This window comes from Lingula anatina, chromosome 5 (assembly GCF_051362555.1).
Source record: "Lingula anatina isolate TDL-2025a chromosome 5, LinAna3.0, whole genome shotgun sequence".
In the NCBI taxonomy this organism is placed as follows: Eukaryota; Metazoa; Brachiopoda; class Lingulata; order Lingulida; family Lingulidae; genus Lingula; species Lingula anatina.
The window spans coordinates 14,082,329-14,104,257 of NC_141771.1; the positions used below are offsets into that span (position 1 = coordinate 14,082,329).

The window sequence follows — 21,929 nt, forward strand, 5'->3', positions numbered from 1 at the left end:
ACGAAACACATTTGAGAAAGGGAGAAAAATGTACAACCTACTCTCAGAGGCACAAATGCATGTGCATGCTCACAAACACACATCGTAAGGGCATGCTCAGCATATTATCAGCAGAACTTTTGATGTAAATATAACAGAATACGCACATCCCCCTGTTTTTCGCTTACGAGTCCAGAACTTAAATCTTCTGAATGCTACCTGGTTGTGATTGATTGGTGCTTAAACCAGGCTTCCAAGACAACTTCATCTCTCAGCTTTTCTTATATTAGATTGGGATGTGATTTATCCTGCCCTGATATTGCTGAAGTATTAAGGGGAATTTCTTTGATGTTCTTAATGGTTGCTTGAGTGAGCAATTTTTTTATGTGAGAAGTGGGGGGCGGAGGGGGGGGGGGTCAAAAGTAAGGGTAAGCAAGGGAATAATTTTTCATGAAGTATCTCTCCAACAATGCAGCATAACAAGCCTGTTTAAATCTAGCTGAAATTTCAAGTGTGGGCAAACAGAAATGAAAAGAAGACGGAATGGCCATGTTAAGTGCAGGTGCTGCAATTTAAATGTATCTTTGACATAACAGCCAAGAAATTGTCATTCTGTCAAATGTGGGAATGGTCTTTGATACTGACTCTCCTTTGCCAGCATTTAAAGCAGTCAAGATATACAGGGTATATATGATATGAAAAAATAATTTAAAAAATAATCGCGATGACTTATTGCATTTATAAAGCACATGTAAGTTTTGGGGGGGGGGGGGGGGGGGTCCATTTTTATCATCATTTTCACAAGTCTAAAAAGAGTTTTTCTCGACCCCCTAATGTCCTTTCTCCCCCCTGCTAAGAGAACGAGTATAAGCTATAAGTGATGACCTTTGCCAGCACACCCTCAGGGGTAAAGATCATCATTTTACTTATTTTTCCAAAAGTGTACAGAGGGCATCAACCCCCCCCCCCCCACCTCTCTCTCTCTCTCTCTCTCCCCCTCCCCCCCCCTCCCCAGTGCACAGTTTATAGATTTGTGAAAATGATGATGAAAATGGATGATCCCTTAGTACAGACAAGACTGCCGAGTATGTACCTTGAGAAAAAGGATGAACTAACATTTTTTACATTGATGTATGTAAAACAAATCAGCTCTCCCCCCTTCCCCCTCTCCCCAAAGTAGCACTGTCAAGTATGATATGTAAATTGAAGATCCTCCTTTAGTGAAATTGCTCATAAATTCAAAGATAATGTCACCGTAGAGATCAAAACCAGTTTAATCTTTACGTCAACATTTTAGTTTTGACTTGCAATACATAATTGTATTCCCTAACTACATCAATTAATAGCTTGTTTACCCCAAACCCTTAATGATCTGGGCATTTCAGATCTCTGAACTATACTTGGTTGCATTTAAGGCCAATAAATCCTTCTTTAAAAAAAAGGAAAAAAAAAATTAATCCCAGATTGATGTTGTGTATCAAGCCCAAGTTATTAGTTTGATTTAAATGTCAGACATATTAGGAGACTTTCCTATGAATTGAAGTAGCCCCTGGGAGCTAGAGATGTCTGTTGTGGGTTTTATGATTCAGTCTTGATGACAGGAATGAAAAGAGACAAATTTCTTAACAGGTTCCCTGTTCTTCTCTTGCACTGGATGCGAGCTGCGTAGGTTTTGGAAAAGTACTGTACAGAAATGTATGCGCTTTCTTGATTTTAGACAGACAGTCTAGCAGACAGAGAACTAAACAAAGAAAAGTGCTCTGACCAAAACATCAGGCCTGCTGCAAATTTGCAGCAATTTTGTTGCCATGTTGCTGCAAACTGCAATTCCCTTTTGCTGCAATATGGCTGCAAATTAGCAGAAGTAAAATTCTTGTTGCAAACTTGTTGCTGCAAACTAATAGTGTTGCAATATTTAATTATTATTGCTGCAAACCTTTCATTTTTTTAAGGATGTACTTCCAGGGAAAGTTGGGTGATAATTTAGGAAATTAATGTTTGCATCATATTCTTCCCTGCAGACAGGCAGACACAGAGACAGATGGAGAAAAAATATATCACACACGAAAAAAAAAAAAAGTAAAGAAATGCCTCTGCATCACATTCTTCACCTTTGTAACTGCCTATTTAACACCTACAGTTGTATTTAAGCAGATAGTTTAGTCTCTGAAACACGCAACATTTTGTTTCTGAAAAAGACTTCAATACAGGGTATTCATTTTTTGCAGCTGTAGGCCACTGCCCATGTATCTTTTGGACTCCGTTTGTAAAATTTGGGGACATCGTTTTCTTTCATATTTTAATGTTTGAATTTTTAAATTTACTCAGTAAGCAGATATTTGAAGGGTATGGAGCCTTATACTATATAGGGCAATCTCATCTGACTCAGTAACAAAATGAATTTGGACTCCCTATTTCAAAATGTGGGCTAAATATAGGGCCTATTCAGAACCATGTTGATCCCATACTAACTTAGCTAAGGATCAAATATGGCACTACCCACTTCAAAGCATACAGAGATTTAATAGCTCTGCCCCTGCAAGGGTGGCACGCATGGAAAGCAAAGAATCCATAGTCAAGTGTGAGACATGTTCGATTTGTGGATCAGTTAGTTCGTGGTTCAACTTGGTTCTGAACAGGGTCATAATCCCCTGCTTTGGTATTAAGTGGCACATTCACAAAGACAGTGCTCACTGAAGGCAGGCCAACAAGCAACCAGAGTCTGTCATATAATGGAGCATCTTTTTCTGTCCACATGCATGATTTTTTTCTGTTAAGGGACTGTGTCATATGATCATTTTCCGTTGATGAAGTTACTCCTTCAAACTTTAGATTATATTTGGTGAAAAAGGTAAAAGGTGAAAATGTGAATTATTATCCCTTTTACAGCAAAATATCAGGCCTGCCCATAATTTGCAGCAAATTTGTGGCAAATTTGCTTCAAACTGCAATTCCTTATTGCAAATTGGCAGCTAATTTGCTACAAATTTGCTACAAATTAGCAGCAGTTTAAAATTGTGGCGAATTTGCTGCAAACTGCAATTTGTTATTGCAAATTGGCAGCTAATTTGCTACAAATTAGCAACAATTTAAAATTACTGCAAATTTGCTGCAAACTGCAATTCCTTTTGGAAATTGGCAGAAAATTTAAAATTGCTGAAAATTGGCAGCAAATATGCTGCAAATTGGCAGCAATTTAAAATTTTCCTTATTGCTACAAATTTGCTACAAATTAGCAGCAGTTTAAAATTGTGGCGAATTTGCTGCAAACTGCAATTTGTTATTGCAAATTGGCAGCTAATTTGCTACAAATTAGCAACAATTTAAAATTACTGCAAATTTGCTGCAAACTGCAATTCCTTTTGGAAATTGGCAGAAAATTTAAAATTGCTGAAAATTGGCAGCAAATATGCTGCAAATCGGCAGCAATTTAAATTTTTCCTGCAAACTCCTTGCCTCAAACTTTTCATTTTGCTAAGAGATTGCATTGTGAAGATTGCCTGGACGATCTTTAAAGGTGAACTAATGATGCTTTATGTGGGATTTTTTTTTACAATTTGATCTCAGAAAAAGCTAATAATTTTTTTAGGGAAATCCATTAAGCTGTTTTTATAACTCAGTTTTGGACCTCATTTATTATTCCAGGGTTTTGTAAATTGGTCTAAATCATAGCTATTTTTCATTCTAAAGAGAAACAACTGCAAGCTAGGCTAGGCTTATTATAATCCCATCTTTATCTTAGCTTGTATAATTTTGAAGTGTACTGCTCTCTATGTAAATTTTAATTGAAATTAATTGATTCGATCTGGACAGTATTGTTTAATTGATTGATGCATAATTTGCTCCACAATGTCTGCATGGATTAATCAGACTTGGGTAATTAACCTAAGGATGAGTGTGTGTAATTATGTGAATTTGGCAGCTGCAAAAATCATGATCATTATTTGATATGAGTAAATTACTATTAGAAGGCACAGATATCATTAGTGAAATAGAGAAATAATGATAATGATTGCACAAGATACAATTTATTACGAAGTTGCTTCTATTTCTTAGCAGCAGCTGGTTAGGATTCTATTCTGCATGTCTGGTAAATGTTGGGTTGCAGGCCCGTAGCCAGGGGGGTTCCGGGGGTTCGAAAGAACCGCCCTATTTGACAGGAAAAGGTCCATTTTGGGTAAAATTTTATCTAGGTACGCATAAGTTTCATTGTAAAAGGTTGACTTTTTCAGAAAAAGAACCCCCCTTTTTAATTTGCTTGCTACGGGCCTGGGTTGTTTCATGTAACTTTGTCAATGCCATAGTTTATTTACATGTATATGTAAGAAACATGATTAGGATCAGGAAATGTTTTCATTTTTTATATAATTGAAATTCGCCTCAATGAAACTAATTGACAAAATGTGGTAAACTGATGGAAGTTGATCCTTTTTTGTTTTTGAAATAAGAGGTTAACTTGGTATTTAATTTTTAAAGCAAATGGTTGCCATGATTCCTCAGGCTGGTTAAAATGTGGAACACACTTTATAAAAAAGAAAAGAATTAAAACAATCATCCCACGAATTAGGATTGAGTATTTTATCAAAGCTAATCTGCAGTTGTCATTGTAAGAGTCTATAAACCTCAGATTTTAAACTATGCATTTCTGTGTTTGCATTTGTGTGTGTGTGTATACATGAAGAAGCAGGATTAACACTTGATTTGTACTGATGTACCCTCAACAGATCTTTTGTGTAAAAAAATCCCAAGCTTTCTTAAATCCAGTTACACTAGCAGGTCGTCAAATTCGATCCTCTTTATCCATATTTTTCAGAGAAAATTCCTGTTTTTTTTTTTCTTTTTTTTCTTCGTCTAGAAACAATTTTATGTGTCAAATCAAATGTTGTTTATTAGAAAGTAGAATGTGTTGATACCATATATAGTCAATATTGAATTGTTTATGAACATCTGGAGAAATTTATCAGAAAAGTTGACTCAGTGAGCTTGGACCCTACATGCCTTAATTGCTAAAGTACAGTGCAGTATTAGGTGCAAAGATTACTCGAATTTTTTGGTACTACATATTATACATTAAATAACTTGATGTTAAGATGACAACATATGTGGATCACGCTGAAGCTGTTGACTTAGCGTCAGACTCAGACCTGCTATACTTGTCATATTCGTGAGCAGTGGGATGCCATTTGAAAGGTCATTATCCTCACACAAAATCGGGGGATTGAGTTTTCCTGCTGTGCGTGAGTTCATGCATCAGTACGTAGTTAATTTTTGCCATAGATTGAGAAAATCTGACTATTATTTTATAACAACAAATTTATGCATGCATTGGGGCACCATTGTCCCTGGGGGTGGATGAAGACTTAAAGTCAACTGCGGTAAATAGGTTGATTAGTCTTATATAAATAATGATCTCTTGTTAATATGGCAAGGTTCAGTTGTAATAAGGTTGCAAATGCACCTAGAGATTTTGCTTCCGTAAAAGATGTTTATTATTATTATTATTATTGTTATTATTATTATTATTATCAAACTGCAAATTCGCCATATTCTAAGAAACAGTATTTGTTGTCATTCTGGGAAACTGTTACAAAATCTTCTAGTATTTATTTCAGAAGCTATTTTGTCATGTGGTAAAATTTCTGTGTGCATGAATTTCTGGGAAATGGAAGGTGGAACTGTTAATAGTAGATGATTTGACGATGATTAAATTTACTCAGTAAGCATATATTTGTTTGCTTGTTTTCCCCGAATACACAAAAGCCTTTTTTTCTAATGTAGTCATTTTTTAAAGATACCAGTAAGTATGAACATATATTGATGAAAAAATTTATCCTGTGACTGAAGTCGTATTATTTAGACATTTCCTATTAAAAATCAATAACTGAAATCTTGTTATAAAACAGGTACAGTTCTTCTTAGCGCGTCAACACCTCATATTATTGATGCTTTATATTGTAAATAAAGATGATGAATTTATTTAATAGATTATTAATTATTTTTTTAACAATCTAACTCCTGTAGCTTACGTCAACATGTCATCCATATGATGAAGATGCTTTGATGAGTAGTGGAAATGTCTCACCTCATGGGAAAATAAATAAAATAATATAAAGTAAGATTAAAATTAATAAAGGCATTCGAGGCATTCACAGTTTGCTGAAGGAACTTGGTCTTAAAGACTGAAAAAAATGGACACTCTGCCCTTCACTGATAATTCACCAATTCCGTGTCTTTCCTGCATTTAATGTCTGATTATCGCCGGATTGCATGTGGTGCCTGACTTTCATTTTATACTTGTGGCTTGGTCATCAAAAAGATGGAAAAATGAAAAAGTAAGATGAATAATGATATAAGTGTGTTGGTTACTTGGAAAGATGGAGCAGGGGGTGGGTAGGGATCCATCTTTTTTTCTAATTTTTGGTAATTTTATAGGGATTTTTATAATTTTTTAGAGATTGAAAGACTTTGCGTAAGGTCACATGAATGAAAACAACTTTGACTTTTTCATTTGGTATAGCTGTTCAATTTACATTTTCTATATGAGCTGTTTATAATGCAAATCAGAAATGGTATGGCAAAAAAAAAATGGATATTTTGGGGTTTATCTCCATTTTCAGCAGTAATTATTAATTTAAAAAATGAATTTCTATGGCAAAAAATAGTTTGTGACTATGCAGCTACATGACAGTACATATATATTCTTGAGAGGAAAAAATCCAGGATTGTTGAGTAATAAGAAAAGTGCATGTGCCTCGTAATTATCTGTAGGCAATCTAAGTCGGTGAGATGGAATGCATACGTCAGGATTCATGAATTATAGATGACAAAAAGGAAATAGTGTGAAGGCAAAAAAAGAAAAGGAAAATCTTGATGAATGTATCCAGCAGCTCTCGTGCTCTTCCCGCTGATGGCCATGCACAAATGTGTTCTTAACCACATTGCATTGCACATATATGCATGATAATATGTAAATACATGTGCATGCGCATGATAATAAAAAGACATGGGCACATATAGATATATGCATACATACATACACATGCACACACAAATAAGGGATGCACACACCAAAACTTGACTCGCGCATATTCGCATAAAAGCACACACATATTACACACAAGGATACCAGATGCACATGACTGAACACACACACACACACATATGCATGTACGACACACACACACACACACACACACACACGCACCGCACAAAGTCTTTTCCATAAGCTATTATTAACATTCTAAATCAACAAAATTTTGACCGTGTTGATTCAAAAGCTTGATTCTTCTATTTATTGTGATGATAATACACTGTACATGTGATTTATATCCACCAAAATAGCAACTTGATGTGGCATTCATACCAATAAATATTGATATATTTCTCTGATGCTCTTTCTCTTATAGGTAATTTTCACATCTTTATCATCAGTTTATTTCTTGAGAGAAACATGCCAGATGTTGCATGTATACACATGTGTGCCAGTATGCACGTGTGTGTGTGTGTGTGTGTGTGTGTGTGTGTGTGTGTGTGTGTGGTTGGTGTGACTCCCTTCCATATTTGTCTGTTTATGTACACGCGCATGCGTACATGTGCAAATGCATGTACCGGGTACATGTGCATATGCATGTAACTGTGCATCATAAGACTGGGCCAGTTCACACATGGAACAGACTAATTGTTATTGTTGTTGATATAAAATCCAATTAAATGTATGTTTTTTTTAGAATTTTTCATTTCATTTACTATAATTTGGGTTATCCCTGAGACTAAATTCTAACCATATTTTCAGCCATAATAAAGACCACATTATCCTCAACAAGACATGTCTTAAACCTGCTTAATATCCTCCAAGGATACAGCTCCTGAGGCCAGATAGTTATATAAACAACTCTTTTCCTGAAGGCTGTCTCTTCACTTGTTCTTTATTACTCATACCCTTTTAAGTGCCCTTGTGCAAAAACAAGCAAAAAAAAAAATTGACGTAAAAGAAAGATCCTCATTGGATTGACAGCTGCGCAGGTTGGTGTTATCCCAAGGGAATTGTGGGACAGATCTGATTGCAATTTTCCCGACCAGATGGAATGAGCCATTAATCTCCCGTCTGAGACGAAATTGCCTCATTTCTGTATTGCGTTTTATTAATAGTACACCGCAATTATGTTTGTGGGGTTTTTTTTCTATCCAAGGTCAAGCTGGAAAGTTTACTGTTTGGAAAAAGTGCAGTAATCTGGAATTGTTATCCTTGGTATTATTTTTATGTTAACTTTATCAGGTTGATATCAGATGTTAGATACTAAGATTTACTGTGACAGTGTTCTGAATAATGAATGCAATATAATCTTGCAATAGAATGCCTAGTCTACATTGTTCTGTACACAATATTACTATTTAAAAATCACATTTTTAAGTCAAATTTATTTCTTTAAGAAAAAATGGAAGAAAGAAATATACCCAATCAGTGATACATCTGTCAGTCAGTTACTAGTATTTTTCTTTTGCTTCGTAGTCGGATTGATCCAATAGTCTTTTGCTTTTGGGGTATTTTACATAGTTTTTACTGGTTCGAAGTTTTCTACAACTCTCAAACAGAATGATATCCCCATGATAGTAATTGTCCATGTATAGAAGTACTGAAATACGGGGCCGATGTACTTGTGTTGAAGTTCTGCAGTTTGATGATATTTGCCCAATCTGATCAATAGAGGTTGCTGTAATATTTTCTTAATTAATGTACAGCACAGCTCAGTGTGTGTTTGCGTCTGGATCTTCTGAGTCTGAGTGTTTAATGATTGGGTTGGAGTCTTCAGTTTCTCCTATAGATAATCTATACAGGCGCACATTTTTATGGCCTCCCACGCTGTGTGTACAGAGCACATGTACACGTAGATGCTCCATCTTGTCGTGTATTATGGGCAATTCATGCTGAACGACTCCATGCACACACACACACTCAATACACACTCACACACACACAGGTTTGCATGCATTTGTACATGAAAAAGCCCTGGCATACTCTTATGCATGGACACATGCACAAACATACGCATATGCATACTGCAGTCAAAACACCATACTATATGTGTACCTCTTTTTGACAATGCGTGTACCCACAATCAGGGGTCCACGAAACAAATTTACATACTTGAGAACAGCTGCTTAACCTCCCACCCCTCCAGTTCTAGTCAATTAATCTAATTTGCCACACAAATCAGAATCTATTGCCTTTTGCCTGACATTCTGCTATCTGGTAATGGCATCTTTTATCTATAATGCAATGGTTATGAAATGGGTGGTAAGATCTTTGTTAGAGTGTTTTATTTTTTTGGGAGGGTGGGGGGGGGGGGGTGGGAGGGGTCAGTTTAAAAGGATAATAAATTTTTGTATGAGATTCATGAATATATCACAACAAATACCTTGTAAAAAACTCATAGAAATGTAATAAATTCCATTTTACCACCAAAACGATGGTTATCCCAAATTATTGTTGAATCTGTGCTTGCCATCAATCTGTGCTTGCCATCAGACACATGGACCTTCATAGATGGCTATGTTCATAAGATACTAAAAGAAAAAAAAAACTGCACCACTAACTTTGAACAGTGGAATGGATTCATTAACCATTGATGAGCATGGGAAAATAATTCTTTACCTCAGGAAAAAAAAAAAAAAGTGCAACCTCGGCTTTTGATGTACTTGTCCGCTTTATTGGATAAAACCTCCCTAGTCTCAGCTGGTTTGATAATTACCAGTATTGCGACTAATTTCCTGGATTTCAGATTTTCCAAAATTGTCACAGCATGCTTCAAGGCAATTACTTCTCATGTCTGAGCATTAAGACGTCAGTCAAATATTGCCATCATGTGTATTTATTTGTCATGTTTTTTTTAACGTAGTGCATTCTTTGGTTGTGCAATATATAAGACTGCATCATTCTTTGTTTTATTATTTTAATAATATTTAAATTAAAAAAGTGCTTTAAAATATTCTTTTGCTGCTGAATTTCTATATACTTGTTCTTAAACGTAAATTCAGTAACACACAGTTAATTTCGAAAACTGACTCTATAGAGATATATGGGAAGATAGTTTTTGAATTTTTGATCTTTTGAAGTGAATTACTATTATACTGTTTTGTAACCTTGTCAACAGATACATGTATCTTGAAAACTGAACAGATAACATTACCCGTCAGAATTTTTAAAAGTTTGTCAATAATTTTACATATGGTCTGGAGATCTGGAGAATTATGACTATCTTTGTCAGTACATGTACAGGCACAAATTTTACAAAGGTTTTGACCTAACATCATGGGATATTCCATAAGCATAGATTCTTTTATGTAAATGTGAATAATAAAATCAATACAATTTTTAAATATGCTGATTTTTTTTCTTCAAAAATTGAGAAGTCAGAACTTCTGCATTGCCTTTTTAAAAAATCACTTGTTTATCAAGGGTGATGAATCACTGTTGTACTAAATATGTTAATTAACCTTCTGAAACAACATATTTTATATAAGAGTACATAACCGCATTGCTTTCTTATGAGTCCAAGGGGCAACAATACAAAGCAATGCAGTACTTAGTACTCTTTAGAAATTGCTCATAGCACAGTGCAAATGCCATATTCTTTTCTTAGCCATAATTGGCCACAAGGGATACAGTATCGTTGCTCTCGGGAAATACTCGCCATGTGGTGATTAAGATATTGAGTGACATTTACGGGCTATTGGAACTGAAGTCGCCCTTCTGCTCCATTGCGGAGGACCCATCTATTTTTTTTTTCTTTGTACCGAGTGTTTGCTACAGGGAATGTAATTAAAGTGGTTTAGTTTGTGTAGTGGATGAAATAAAACTAAATGACCCGTGATGTAAAATGACTAATATGATGTATGTCTTAGAGGATGATGTGGGTAATTACTTTATTGTGGTTGATGGCATGTCCAGTGATATGTTTTTGTTTGTTTGCTTGCTTGTTTGTTTTTTGGGGGACTGAGTGTTCACTTCAAGGATATAATTTTAATTATAAAGTGACTGCATTAATTAAAAGCGAAGTGATTTACTAGTGCTACATATGACTGCTGAAGAAACTACAGTTTGGTCATAACCTGTATATCAAAAATATCGAGGCCCATTATAAAGTTTTACTACATTTTCAAAGTGAAAAAACTACCAGCAAAATTTTCAAGACGAACTAAATTTTCAAGTGTGTTCATGTATTTTTGTAGGTTATTCAGGGGGTGGTCTTCTTCTGAAAAAGTGAACATGAAACATTCGTGCACCTAGTCTAAGATAAAATTTGATCTGGAGGGGACCTTTTCCTGTCAGAACTTAGGGTAGTTTGTTTGAACCTCACAGACCTCCCTCCCCCCCTTCCCCTTGCTGTGGGTCTACACACATAACTTGTCTGTGTTTGGGGTTAAAGTTCTAACTTCCCTGATTTCATGCTGTTGGAACACAGGTACATGTAATCCAGGTGATAATAAAAGCAATCAAACCACATAATTTGTATTTTGCTTACGTAGATCTGATGTACCTTTGTGGTCAATAATTCGGGTATAATTTCTGGTGTGTACATAAAAGAGAAGTATGGTATGTTTGTGTATACTGCAGGTAGAAATGTGCTTTAGACGAGATTTCAGGACCTGAAGGTGCATTTACTTTTGGGTCTCTTTTGGATAACCCTTTATTCTGTTATATGGCAGATAGATGATTGCTGAAAATAGTTTCACTTAATAAAATATTAAAATAAATAAATGAAAAGTTTGGCAAAAAAAATGCTGAAATAATGATAATAAAATGGGTAAATAAAGCCAAATTTGATTTAACAGCCACATTCCCTTACCAAAAAGTCTTATAGGATCCTATAAGATCCTACAGGATTCTATAAGAAATTGGCCTTATAGGATCCTATAGGACTTTTTCGTTAGGGTTTGTCTTCTGTCTACTTTCTATCACAGCATGGATTCTAGAATATGTTATCCATGGCCATGCAGTATGTTATGGAAACAGTTAAAATTCATTAGACCATACACAACAGGAAATCTTGTTTTGGAAATTAAAAAAGTTAGCACTTAGCAATTCAACATGTAGATTTATTACTTTTATTGGTGTATTTCAGGACCGATTACTTTCGAGGCTAGACCACCATGAACCAGAACCTGCAGAAACAGAAGATGAAGAGGTACAGTATAGTTCACAGTAAAAAAAAAAATACAATGACAAAAATTGAATAATTGTAAATTTAAGTGTTTTATAGCTGAGCAGCTGATAGACAGAGGGACGAAGCAAATGTCAGAGAGATGGACAATAAACAGAAAGATGAGGGTGGCATGTCAAGATATGGTGCCGCTGAATATATACCAGTACAGATGAATAAATGGACAGAGAGGCAGACAGACGGATAGAAAAACGTAAATTAAGCATTTATACACAATGATTTGAAAACTGAACTGTACATGTTCTATATCCGTATGCTTCCTCATGTGCATTTTCGGGTGTGATTTCTTTCAAAAGGGTTTTTTTTTAGTTGCACACAATTTTTGGGGGGAGGGGGGAAGAGGGGGAGGGGGTAATGATGCAATACATCTCAGTTTTCTTTCTGATTTTTCTCATATCTAAGGAAGTGAAACAAAACAATTACAAGAAGGAGTTTCCAGTGTCTGCCAGTGCTCTCTCTCTCTCTCTCTCTCTCTCTCTCTCGCAGTACACTCCTCAAGGGTAAAATGTAAGTACCCTGGTTTCGCATGTGTAATTATGACGTCATTTATGATGTTAGAGAGAACCTTGCTTTCACCGTAATGACATTGTCAAATGAAGTGTACTGCTTAATGCATTTAGCTCGTAAGAAGATGTGATTTGTCCTCATAAATTTTGCAGGACTGCATAACGGCAGTGGCAGTTGCAATTCTCGTCAGTGTAATTGGCAGGGAAGTGGAGCATTGAGATTTGTGCCTGGTTTTTCCAGGGCAAGGCTAACTACACTGTATCATAGAAGAACGCGTTATGTAGCAAATCTACCATGTATAAATGATGATTGTGCACTATGCAGTGCAAATGGAAATAAATAAAAATGATACCAGAAATAATAATAATAATACTAATCAAAATAATAATAGCATAAATAATTTTAACTCTTATACATTAACTACCATATCTATCATCTATAGAATTGTCGTCTCCATTCATTTCTTAAAATAAGTTCTAGTATGTTTGCTGAGATTTATTATGCTCAGTCTGGGTGATGGATCTTTAGCAGTTATTTCAATTGTCCAGAAAACATATATATATATATATATATATATATATATATATATATATATATATATATATATATATAAAGTGTACTCAGTCGAATACCAATTATGGTCATTAAAATGAATATGTCTAAAACGACAGAACCAAAGTAATTTATATTTAAAAATTAGATTTCTGAAAGCGTAACAAATCATACATGCATTTAAAAAAGATGATATGTTTAATATGTTTTGTAGTGATTAAAACAACAAAGTTTGTGGAATGGGGAACGAGTGCTTAAGTATGCATGTGTGCGTTTTAGGAGTAGGTTGGGGGTGGGGGGCATAAAGGGGTATAGACACACAGCACACAGTCTTCATAAGTAACCATCATAGGGTGCGTTCACATTGAGACCATGATACTTGGTAGATACATCCAACTCTGTGGGGACTCTCGCTGAATGCAGTCAGATCAACAAAATGACACACCTCCTCCAGCAGCTAGGGCGTGAATAACTTTTTGCATGATGCTCGAGGTATGTCTTTCATGCAGTTAATGATTGCATTCAGTGAGAGTTCCATGTGGAGTAGGATCGATCTACATAGAGCAAAAGTTTCAATGTGAATGCAGCCACAGAAGCTGCACGGTCCTCTGTGCTACATCTTTCGAAAGCAGTGGATTATAGTGACTGTACTTGCTTTTACTAATTGATTTATAAAGAAATACGTAAAGTAAGCAATTTGGAAGACAGTTTTGTGAATACCATGTTCATACTTCAGATCTGCAATTTTTTAACAAGGATGGTAACTTTTGTCCTCCATTTCAAATGTACCACCCTGTATTGGTGCAAAATCTCTGTTATATTTAATCACCCAAGATGATTATTGTCTAAGAAAATACATGTAGACAAGATGCAAGTTAGTAACACGTATTACCACACCAGATATTTCTTGTTTTCAGTTTAAAGAATGATAAACAAGTTCCAAAAAGCAAGTCAAGATCCACTGAGCAAAAACTGTGTTTTTGTGAATAGCAATGGATAATTCATATGAAAAATGTTGTTAGAAATTTTTAAGTTTAAAATTTTTGAGTCAGCGCCATACTTCCATGGTGGCTGCAGTTCCAAGATTAGTAGAATTCTCAAATGAATTTGTCTTAAAGATTATTGGGTAAGTGGAATTATTAAGCTATCATATTAAGATGACTGCATGGTTAAGTGCAACATGAGCTCGGAGATCTGGGAAGCAATATTTTAATTTGAGTGGGATTAAGAGACTTCCCATTCAGAGAAATACATCTGCACTTTAAAAGTACAGGTTGGGCACGAAGATTGGCCTCGTCAAACTGTTCATATTTCCCCAAAAGTCATACTTTTATATTTCCTATTTTATTTTTTATTAAATATTGTGTATGTGTGTGGGTTAAATAACTTTTTAGCCTTGCTACAGAAATAATTGACATTTAACCAAACCAATTTTGTTTTGCTTTTCTGCATCTTGTTCAAAATTGTCATTACACATGAACCTTATGATAATCTAAAGATTTCAGTAATTGCTGATCAGTATAATTATATTTTCTTCAGGCTAAGATGTTGTCATTGGTATTTGGATATCCTCCACTAAATTTTGACTAAAAAGGGTTGGAAAAAACGTACTGGTATAAATAACCCACTGTGTCAAGTAAAAAGTCTGTCCATCTTGTATTTGGTATTTTTTCATGAGATGAGCCTTGTTCTTGTGGTTATACAATTGCTATTGGTATTGGCATATGAGATGACTGCGTGCTATCTGTTTACACATTGGACTTGACAGGGATTTCAAAACTTTTCAAAAGACCTTCATTGTACTTATTATATTCATTATCGTATTGATTTTGTGAACACAAATTACAAAACAACACAACCATAATAATAAAGTATTCACCATGGAAACAGAATGACATAATAAGCAGAAATCCATTCCCCAAAAATTAAATTATTTGAAGTAATAAATCTAAAATTTCAAATATGACATAAGTTTAATACCATAGTCATTTTTTTTCCAAGTTTCCATTTTTTTAAATCACAGAAGTGAACCCTTGGACGACTCCCCTTTAGAAAGTTTTTTTTTGTTTTCCTTTTTTTAGATGCCAAAATTAAAATAATATTACATATTATAATAAAAAAAAAGACTTTCACATTTGTAAGTGCATGCAATCCACATTATTTTATTTATTAAGCATTGTTGCTTTACAAGATAATTCACAAATTTCTGTTGCTTTTGTTAAATGGCAATTTATTACAGAAAATGAAGTTCTAGTCCAAGTCAGAAAGCCGTTTCCAAGCTCAAACCTTTGCCCCATTTTTCATTATGCCATGACATCTCCTTTTTCATTTCCAAATTCTTTGACATTTCCTAGATAGCCTTAGAATTGGTTTTGGACTCCAGAAGCAGACAAAATCCTAATTTGTGTTTTGAATACAAATCGAGTAATTCCCAATGCGGTGTACATAACACTACGGTACATGCTTTTAGCTTCTGCGATGCCTTCTTGAATTGATTGCAAAAACCAATGAACAAGGAACTAACTACAGGCAGGGTTCACATTTGACAGATTTAGGCCCTAATTCTCACATTGAGGGGTACTGGTATATTTAACTGAACTGTGTATTCCCCTTTGACTGGCCTTGGGGAGTTTATGATCTTTCACAAGTTTTCCAAAAATTCATTATACCAAAAAGTCATTGGCTTATGGCAAGAGATGACTCATAAGTACAACATTTATTGTTTTACCAAGCTTTATCACTAATATAAGGTATTGTCAAATACAAAGATGGCCACAGTGGTTTTGGCAATGGAGTCATATGCATTCCCATTCATGATTGGAAATAATCAAATGAATAAAACTTAAATGTTACCAAATTGAATTCCACAAACCGGTTCTAAACTGATTGGCACCTCATCATAATGCACTGAAAATGGTGTGAATTAACCCAGCAGACATGCATGTATCTTGTATATTATTTCAGATGTTACATTTGTATTGAATGTTATTTGAAAGGTGTCAGACCCATCAGACACATTTCGATTTTATTTTGGTAAATTACGTCTTTTTTTTGCATGAGCTGTCACGTAATTCTTCACAATTTCCAGTTGAGTTACAGCATTGGAGAATGTGATTGATTGATTGTGTCTTTGGAATAAAAGCAGGTGCTGTATATAATGATGTAATGTCAGCCTATAATTCAGGTCGCCAAAAGAACCAGACCATAGTTATGATTGCGTGCCTATCTTGAGCCTTTTCACGCACACACACACACACACACACACACACACACGGCTTTTAGCATTTGGCCCTGGGGCATATAAAATGCCTTTAACTTATGGCATACTTTTATCTTTTCATTTCTAATCAGTGTGCATTACCAATGAAACTATTGTATTAGCTACCGGTAAATCGATTTAACTCTCAGGACTCTCGCTGAATGCATTCAGATTAACTAAATGACGCCTCCTTGAGCAGCAAGGGGTTTATTAACTTTCATGTGTATTTGGTCACACTCTAAATGTAGTGAAAATAGCCTCCAGAAACCAAGTTTCATTGGTAATGCACCCTGAGATATAATTATCTAATCAAGTTTTGATGTGAATGTGACCAGCATGGTACCAGATTAATTAACTCTGAACGTAAATGTGACATTACTGTTTTTAAAACCAACTCTTTTTGAGACCAATTTTTTTTTTCAGTGTAAATGTGACCAATTTTTATACAAATGCAACCATGCACATTTTGCTTAGGCAGACGGCAAGAGTTCTCAACATGTCATGGGTAATTTTGTATGCAAGACAGTGGCTTCAGCACAAATAAATAGCCTCAAAATACAAGTTTTTTCATGCTACGAGTGGGAAATTATTGACAGATCATTCTTGTCTTACACGGGAGACTATTGATCCAACAAGACATGCATGGTCATTTTTCTTCCAAATCTTGCCATGCCCCTTGATTGTTCTCTGGGGAGGGGGGGGGGGGGGGGGGGGGGGCAGGCTCTAGGTATCAGCAGAGTTGCAGAAAAATGATTTGAAATGGGCATTTTCCTTCAAAAATGTCCCAAAAAATTTGTGGCTCATTTTCTAAGGAAATGTAGTTGGTAGAAATAACTGCAGAGCTGCAGAAAAATGGTTTGAAATGGGGCATTTCCCTTCAGAAATGTGCCTTAAAAGTCGTAGCTTATTTTCTGAGGAATTGTTGGCTGATTTAGCTGTAGTTGGTTCCATAACTGCATGTACTGTTATGAGGAATGAAAGGTATCCTGTATATATAACATGTAGGTGGTGAAAAACTTGGGTAATACTGTGAATGAAAGTGATTAATAAGTACAATTAAAATCATTGTGTCATTTAGGGATTTATGTATATTCAATGTTTCAGTTGTTAATTGCCAAAAAGATAATTCTAAAATTATTGAAGAAAAGTGTCATATTAATGAACAAAAAAAATTGTTTAGATTAGTACCATATGGCAGAAAGTAAAATTACAAAATGAATTTACCAGCTTTTATTCTACTGGAGTAATGTACATACCAGTGCATGAAACAGTAAACTTCAGTACCCCTTCTACATTGTACAAGGTAGTCTTTAAAATTGTACTTTTGAGAGTACTGAATGTACATCTATTTTGAATCAGGCCCGTAGCCAGCAATTTTAGAAGGGGGGGGGTCGTTTTCTGAAAAAGTGGACCTTCTACCATAAAATCCTCAAGCACATAGATCAAATTGTACCCAGAGTGGACCTTTTCCCAGCAAAAAGGGCGGTTCTTTCGAAACCCCCGAACCCCCCTGGCTACGGGCCTGTGAATGCACAGTGTTGTACATGTACATGTAACATAATCAGCCATCGCAGTGACTATGATATTGTTCCTGTACTACGTCTGTAGTTGTCACCGCACAAATCAACAAAGACTTAGTAATCCTAGTGATTCAGAGAAAAATAAACATAGCGCCAGGCCATACATGTATATTTCAAAGAAAAGGTATGACTGATCACTACTATCAACATGCAAACATGAAGGCTCTGGAAAAGCCTTGAAAGTGATTTGTGGAAACCCTTGAAGTGATGATCTCATTCATGCAGTGTCATTTTTAGACTATTTTGAGATCCATTTTCTTAATTACTGCCATTACATCCCATCCTAAAGTGGGTTTGAACTGGTCTTAAGTGTTTTGTCGGCAGTTTTATGAGAATATCGATGAATGCTGTGCTTTGTAATAGTAGAGTGGGAGTCTAAAAAATATGGAATTGTGATGGCACATTCACTGTCACAATATATCTTTCAAAATTTGTAGAAAGAAAATGCAATTTTTAGTCAAAATTGTATAAGGATGTATGTTAATTATGCTCTGTTTTGGTGAAGAACCCAAATTGCCTTTTATTTCATTTACATATACTTCATAGTGCACATAATATCAGAGATGAGCTTTATCTGCTGAAATGCAGAATTCCACGTTTTTTTTATTCAATTCTGATGATTCTTGAGAATCGTCTTGTCTGAGAATTGATACATAAATGTTCAGAGGTTTTTTTTATCGAAACCTAGGCTCATGTTTATAATATTTTGATTCGATCAATCCATTGTACTTTCAAACAAATTAAAGAACAAATGTTGAATCATGTCCTGGACACTGGTGTATAATTTAATGGCATGAGATCTAACATTTGGTTCAGGATATGTATATCCCCTAGGTCCTGTTCTCAGAACATACATGTATATCAGGGGTGAAGAAAATGTCAGAACTCATACAGTATGCAATTTTCAGTTTTCATTCCTTAATGACTTTTTCTTCATACGTAACTACTGGTACATGTATGTTGTGGTGGATTGGTGTCTTGTATTGGGGTGAATGACATGTTGACTTTTGACCCCCCCCCCCCCCCCCCCCCACAGCCCTTTTCTGTTAAGCTGGATCAGTCCTTGCATTTACTAGTAGATATTTTCATTTTGTTTTATTTTATCTTACTAAATTTATTTTATTTTATTTTATTGTTTTGGGGAATATAGATCAACTGCCTGCAACAGGTCTTCATATCAGTATCCTCACTTGGTAGTAATTACAACAAGCATTCAAGTGAGTCAGCCATATTTGTTCTGAGGATCTGTTAGGCCCATTTCAGATCGAGAAGAGCCAAGTGCTAGCTAGGTTGCGACATAAATATGGCATACCTACATGAAAGGAAGACCATTTAATCCCGTGATTTAATTATTGTGCTCCTGCAGGGATGGCCCGTGGGAGGTGTGTGAGAGGGGAGAGACCATTACAGGATTAAGCGGTTTTCCTTTCATGTAGGTCCGCCATATTTAGGTTGTGGCCTAGCTAGCCCTCGGCTCTTCTCAATCTGAATGGGGCCTTAGTCTGCTTGTTGTTCTGAATGCACTCTACATGTAAGTCACAAGACTTTCGATGATCTCTGTGAAATCCCATTAGACAGGTGGCTGGATGAACTATGCTGTGTGTGCAAGGCAGATAAACACTGTCTGTAGTATTATATAGTATTAAGCTGTTGATAATAATTGCCCCTGTGTATTCAGATGCGCTTAGGAAAAACTAGTTGTTTAAAAAAGGGGGAATAAAGCAAGAACATACATGTATTAGATGGATCAACAAAAATAATTTGGAAGACTGTCAGAAATATCTCTGGATCTACCCCTTAAACCTCCCTCCTAGCCATGGGCCTGCATGACTATATAGAAATTGTGCAAGAATTTTGCATGAGGTTAAGCTAGGTTTTACAGTGTAGTAATAATGAAAGTTGTAACTCTGTGCACTGTCTGGGGATGTCGTCTCAAAGCATTTACAGAAGTTCCCTGCAAAACATGGTGAATTCCAGGGACGGATCCAGAAATATTTTCTGACAGTCTTCCACATTATAATTGTTGTTCAACCCCCCTTTTTTGACCGTCTTCCGACAGAAAAAATTAGGTACTCATTAATGTAAACTTAGAAATCTGAGTGTCTTCCGGAAGACCCAGAAGACCGCCTCAATCTGCCCCAATCCGCCCCTGAATTCATAATGTGCCATACACTTAGACTGTACATGAAATTTGACAGAACTTGGAAATAGGAAAGAAAACCTAGAAAAATTACTGTCAGTTATGTACTTTTGTTTTATTCAGTACACTTGTCTGCCAATATTTCCACCCCCACTCTCCTCAGATCTTTCAAAATCTGACTTGACTATATACGCCAATTAAGTCACTATAGACTGTGAACTGTCTTGGATGATTCTCACAAAGATGACCAACAGCTACATGTACACCTATGATTGGTGACTGAATGATGATAACCAGATGCCCCAATCAAATGCTGCCTAAATTGATTGGAAACACGTCTTACTAATAATAAACACCCAAAATGTTTTTAAGTTTCAATCAAATCTTAATGTGACTTGTGTACATACATCTTTTGAGTGCAGAGCAAATTTCTCCTAATGGATTTGCACAGTTTGAATGTCAGGGTCTCTTAATTTCACCTACTTGTACTGCAGGAGATGAATATCAGGGTCTCTTTATTCCACCTACTTGTTCTGCAGAAGAGACCTGAACTCACTCAGACATGAGACCTTAATGTCAAAATAAATGAAGTCTGTTTGCTTAGGGAAAAAAATGCTCTGACATTGGGAACTTTTTGTTCGTGCCAGTTACATGCTTTACAAAATAATTAACTGTCCATGTTCAAGTGACTTACATTTTGATATCAATGTTGTTCAAATGTCTTGGACACTGCACAATTAATTAGTTAAATTTGCCTCAAATACTGTAACTGAAACCACAAAAAAAAAAAAAAAAAAAAAAAATGTTGAAGCTGAAAGCCAGCAGTGTTTTAATGGTTGAGAGTTTACAATAAAAGGAAAAAATGTTAATAAAATGTTATAAAATTTAAGTTTAGTATATATATACACAGGTGCTTGGCATTGATGTAATTAAGATTGGTTTTGAACAGAAAATTCTGAAAAAAAAAATGAAAAAAAAAAAAAGCTGAAAATGATTGAGAATATTTGATGAAATATTGATGCTTTGTTTGAATGGATGAGTACTGTAAGTTGAAGTCCACATTCGACATTAAGGAGGAGCATCCAAATTCAGATTAAGATTTGTTTCATGGCACTAAATTGCTGTTATACATTTAGGCAACCATAAATCAATTTAAAGCAAATGCAAATAAGGCTTTTTGATCTTATTCTGTGTAATTTGAATGCTCTCCAAAGGTTTCATTTCTCTAAGCTTATCCAGCCTTCCGCTTTGAAGACTTAATATCCGCTTTGATTTTTTCTTGCTCTTGGGGATTCAGTAACCAAGATGTCAAAACTCATTTGGATCTTTTGTTTTTTTTTTTTTTTTCATTTGAATCTGTGCTGTGGACAACTTAGGGCCCATTGACATTGGATTTATAGACCTAGCTACTGTGCACTAACTCCACAGGGAGTCTTGCTGAATGCAACCAGATTAACACATTGACATGCCTCCTCTTGTTTCCAACATACTTATTATAATAATCACCAGTTTTCTATATTCTACTCAATGCCAACATGTTAATATGGAAATCTGATTGCATTCAGCATGAGTCCCCATGGAGTAAGTGCATATTTTATGTAGCTAGGTTGATATATTCATTGTGAATGGTGTGAAGTGTGAATGGTTGAATATTGATGATGATTTAACAAAGCTATGAGCCACGTTTATAA

At 35.4% G+C, this 21,929-nt stretch overlaps 1 protein-coding gene across 1 annotated transcript in view; it reads left to right on the plus strand.

Moving 5' to 3' along the window:
• LOC106157855 (uncharacterized) overlaps positions 1–21,929 on the plus strand; it is a 29,549-nt gene that overhangs the window by 5,810 nt on the left and 1,810 nt on the right. Inside the window, exon 2 of the mRNA XM_087013844.1 lies at positions 12,102–12,164. Within this exon, the coding sequence (XP_086869970.1) occupies positions 12,102–12,164 (63 nt within the window). The remainder of the gene's footprint in view (positions 1–12,101; positions 12,165–21,929) is intronic.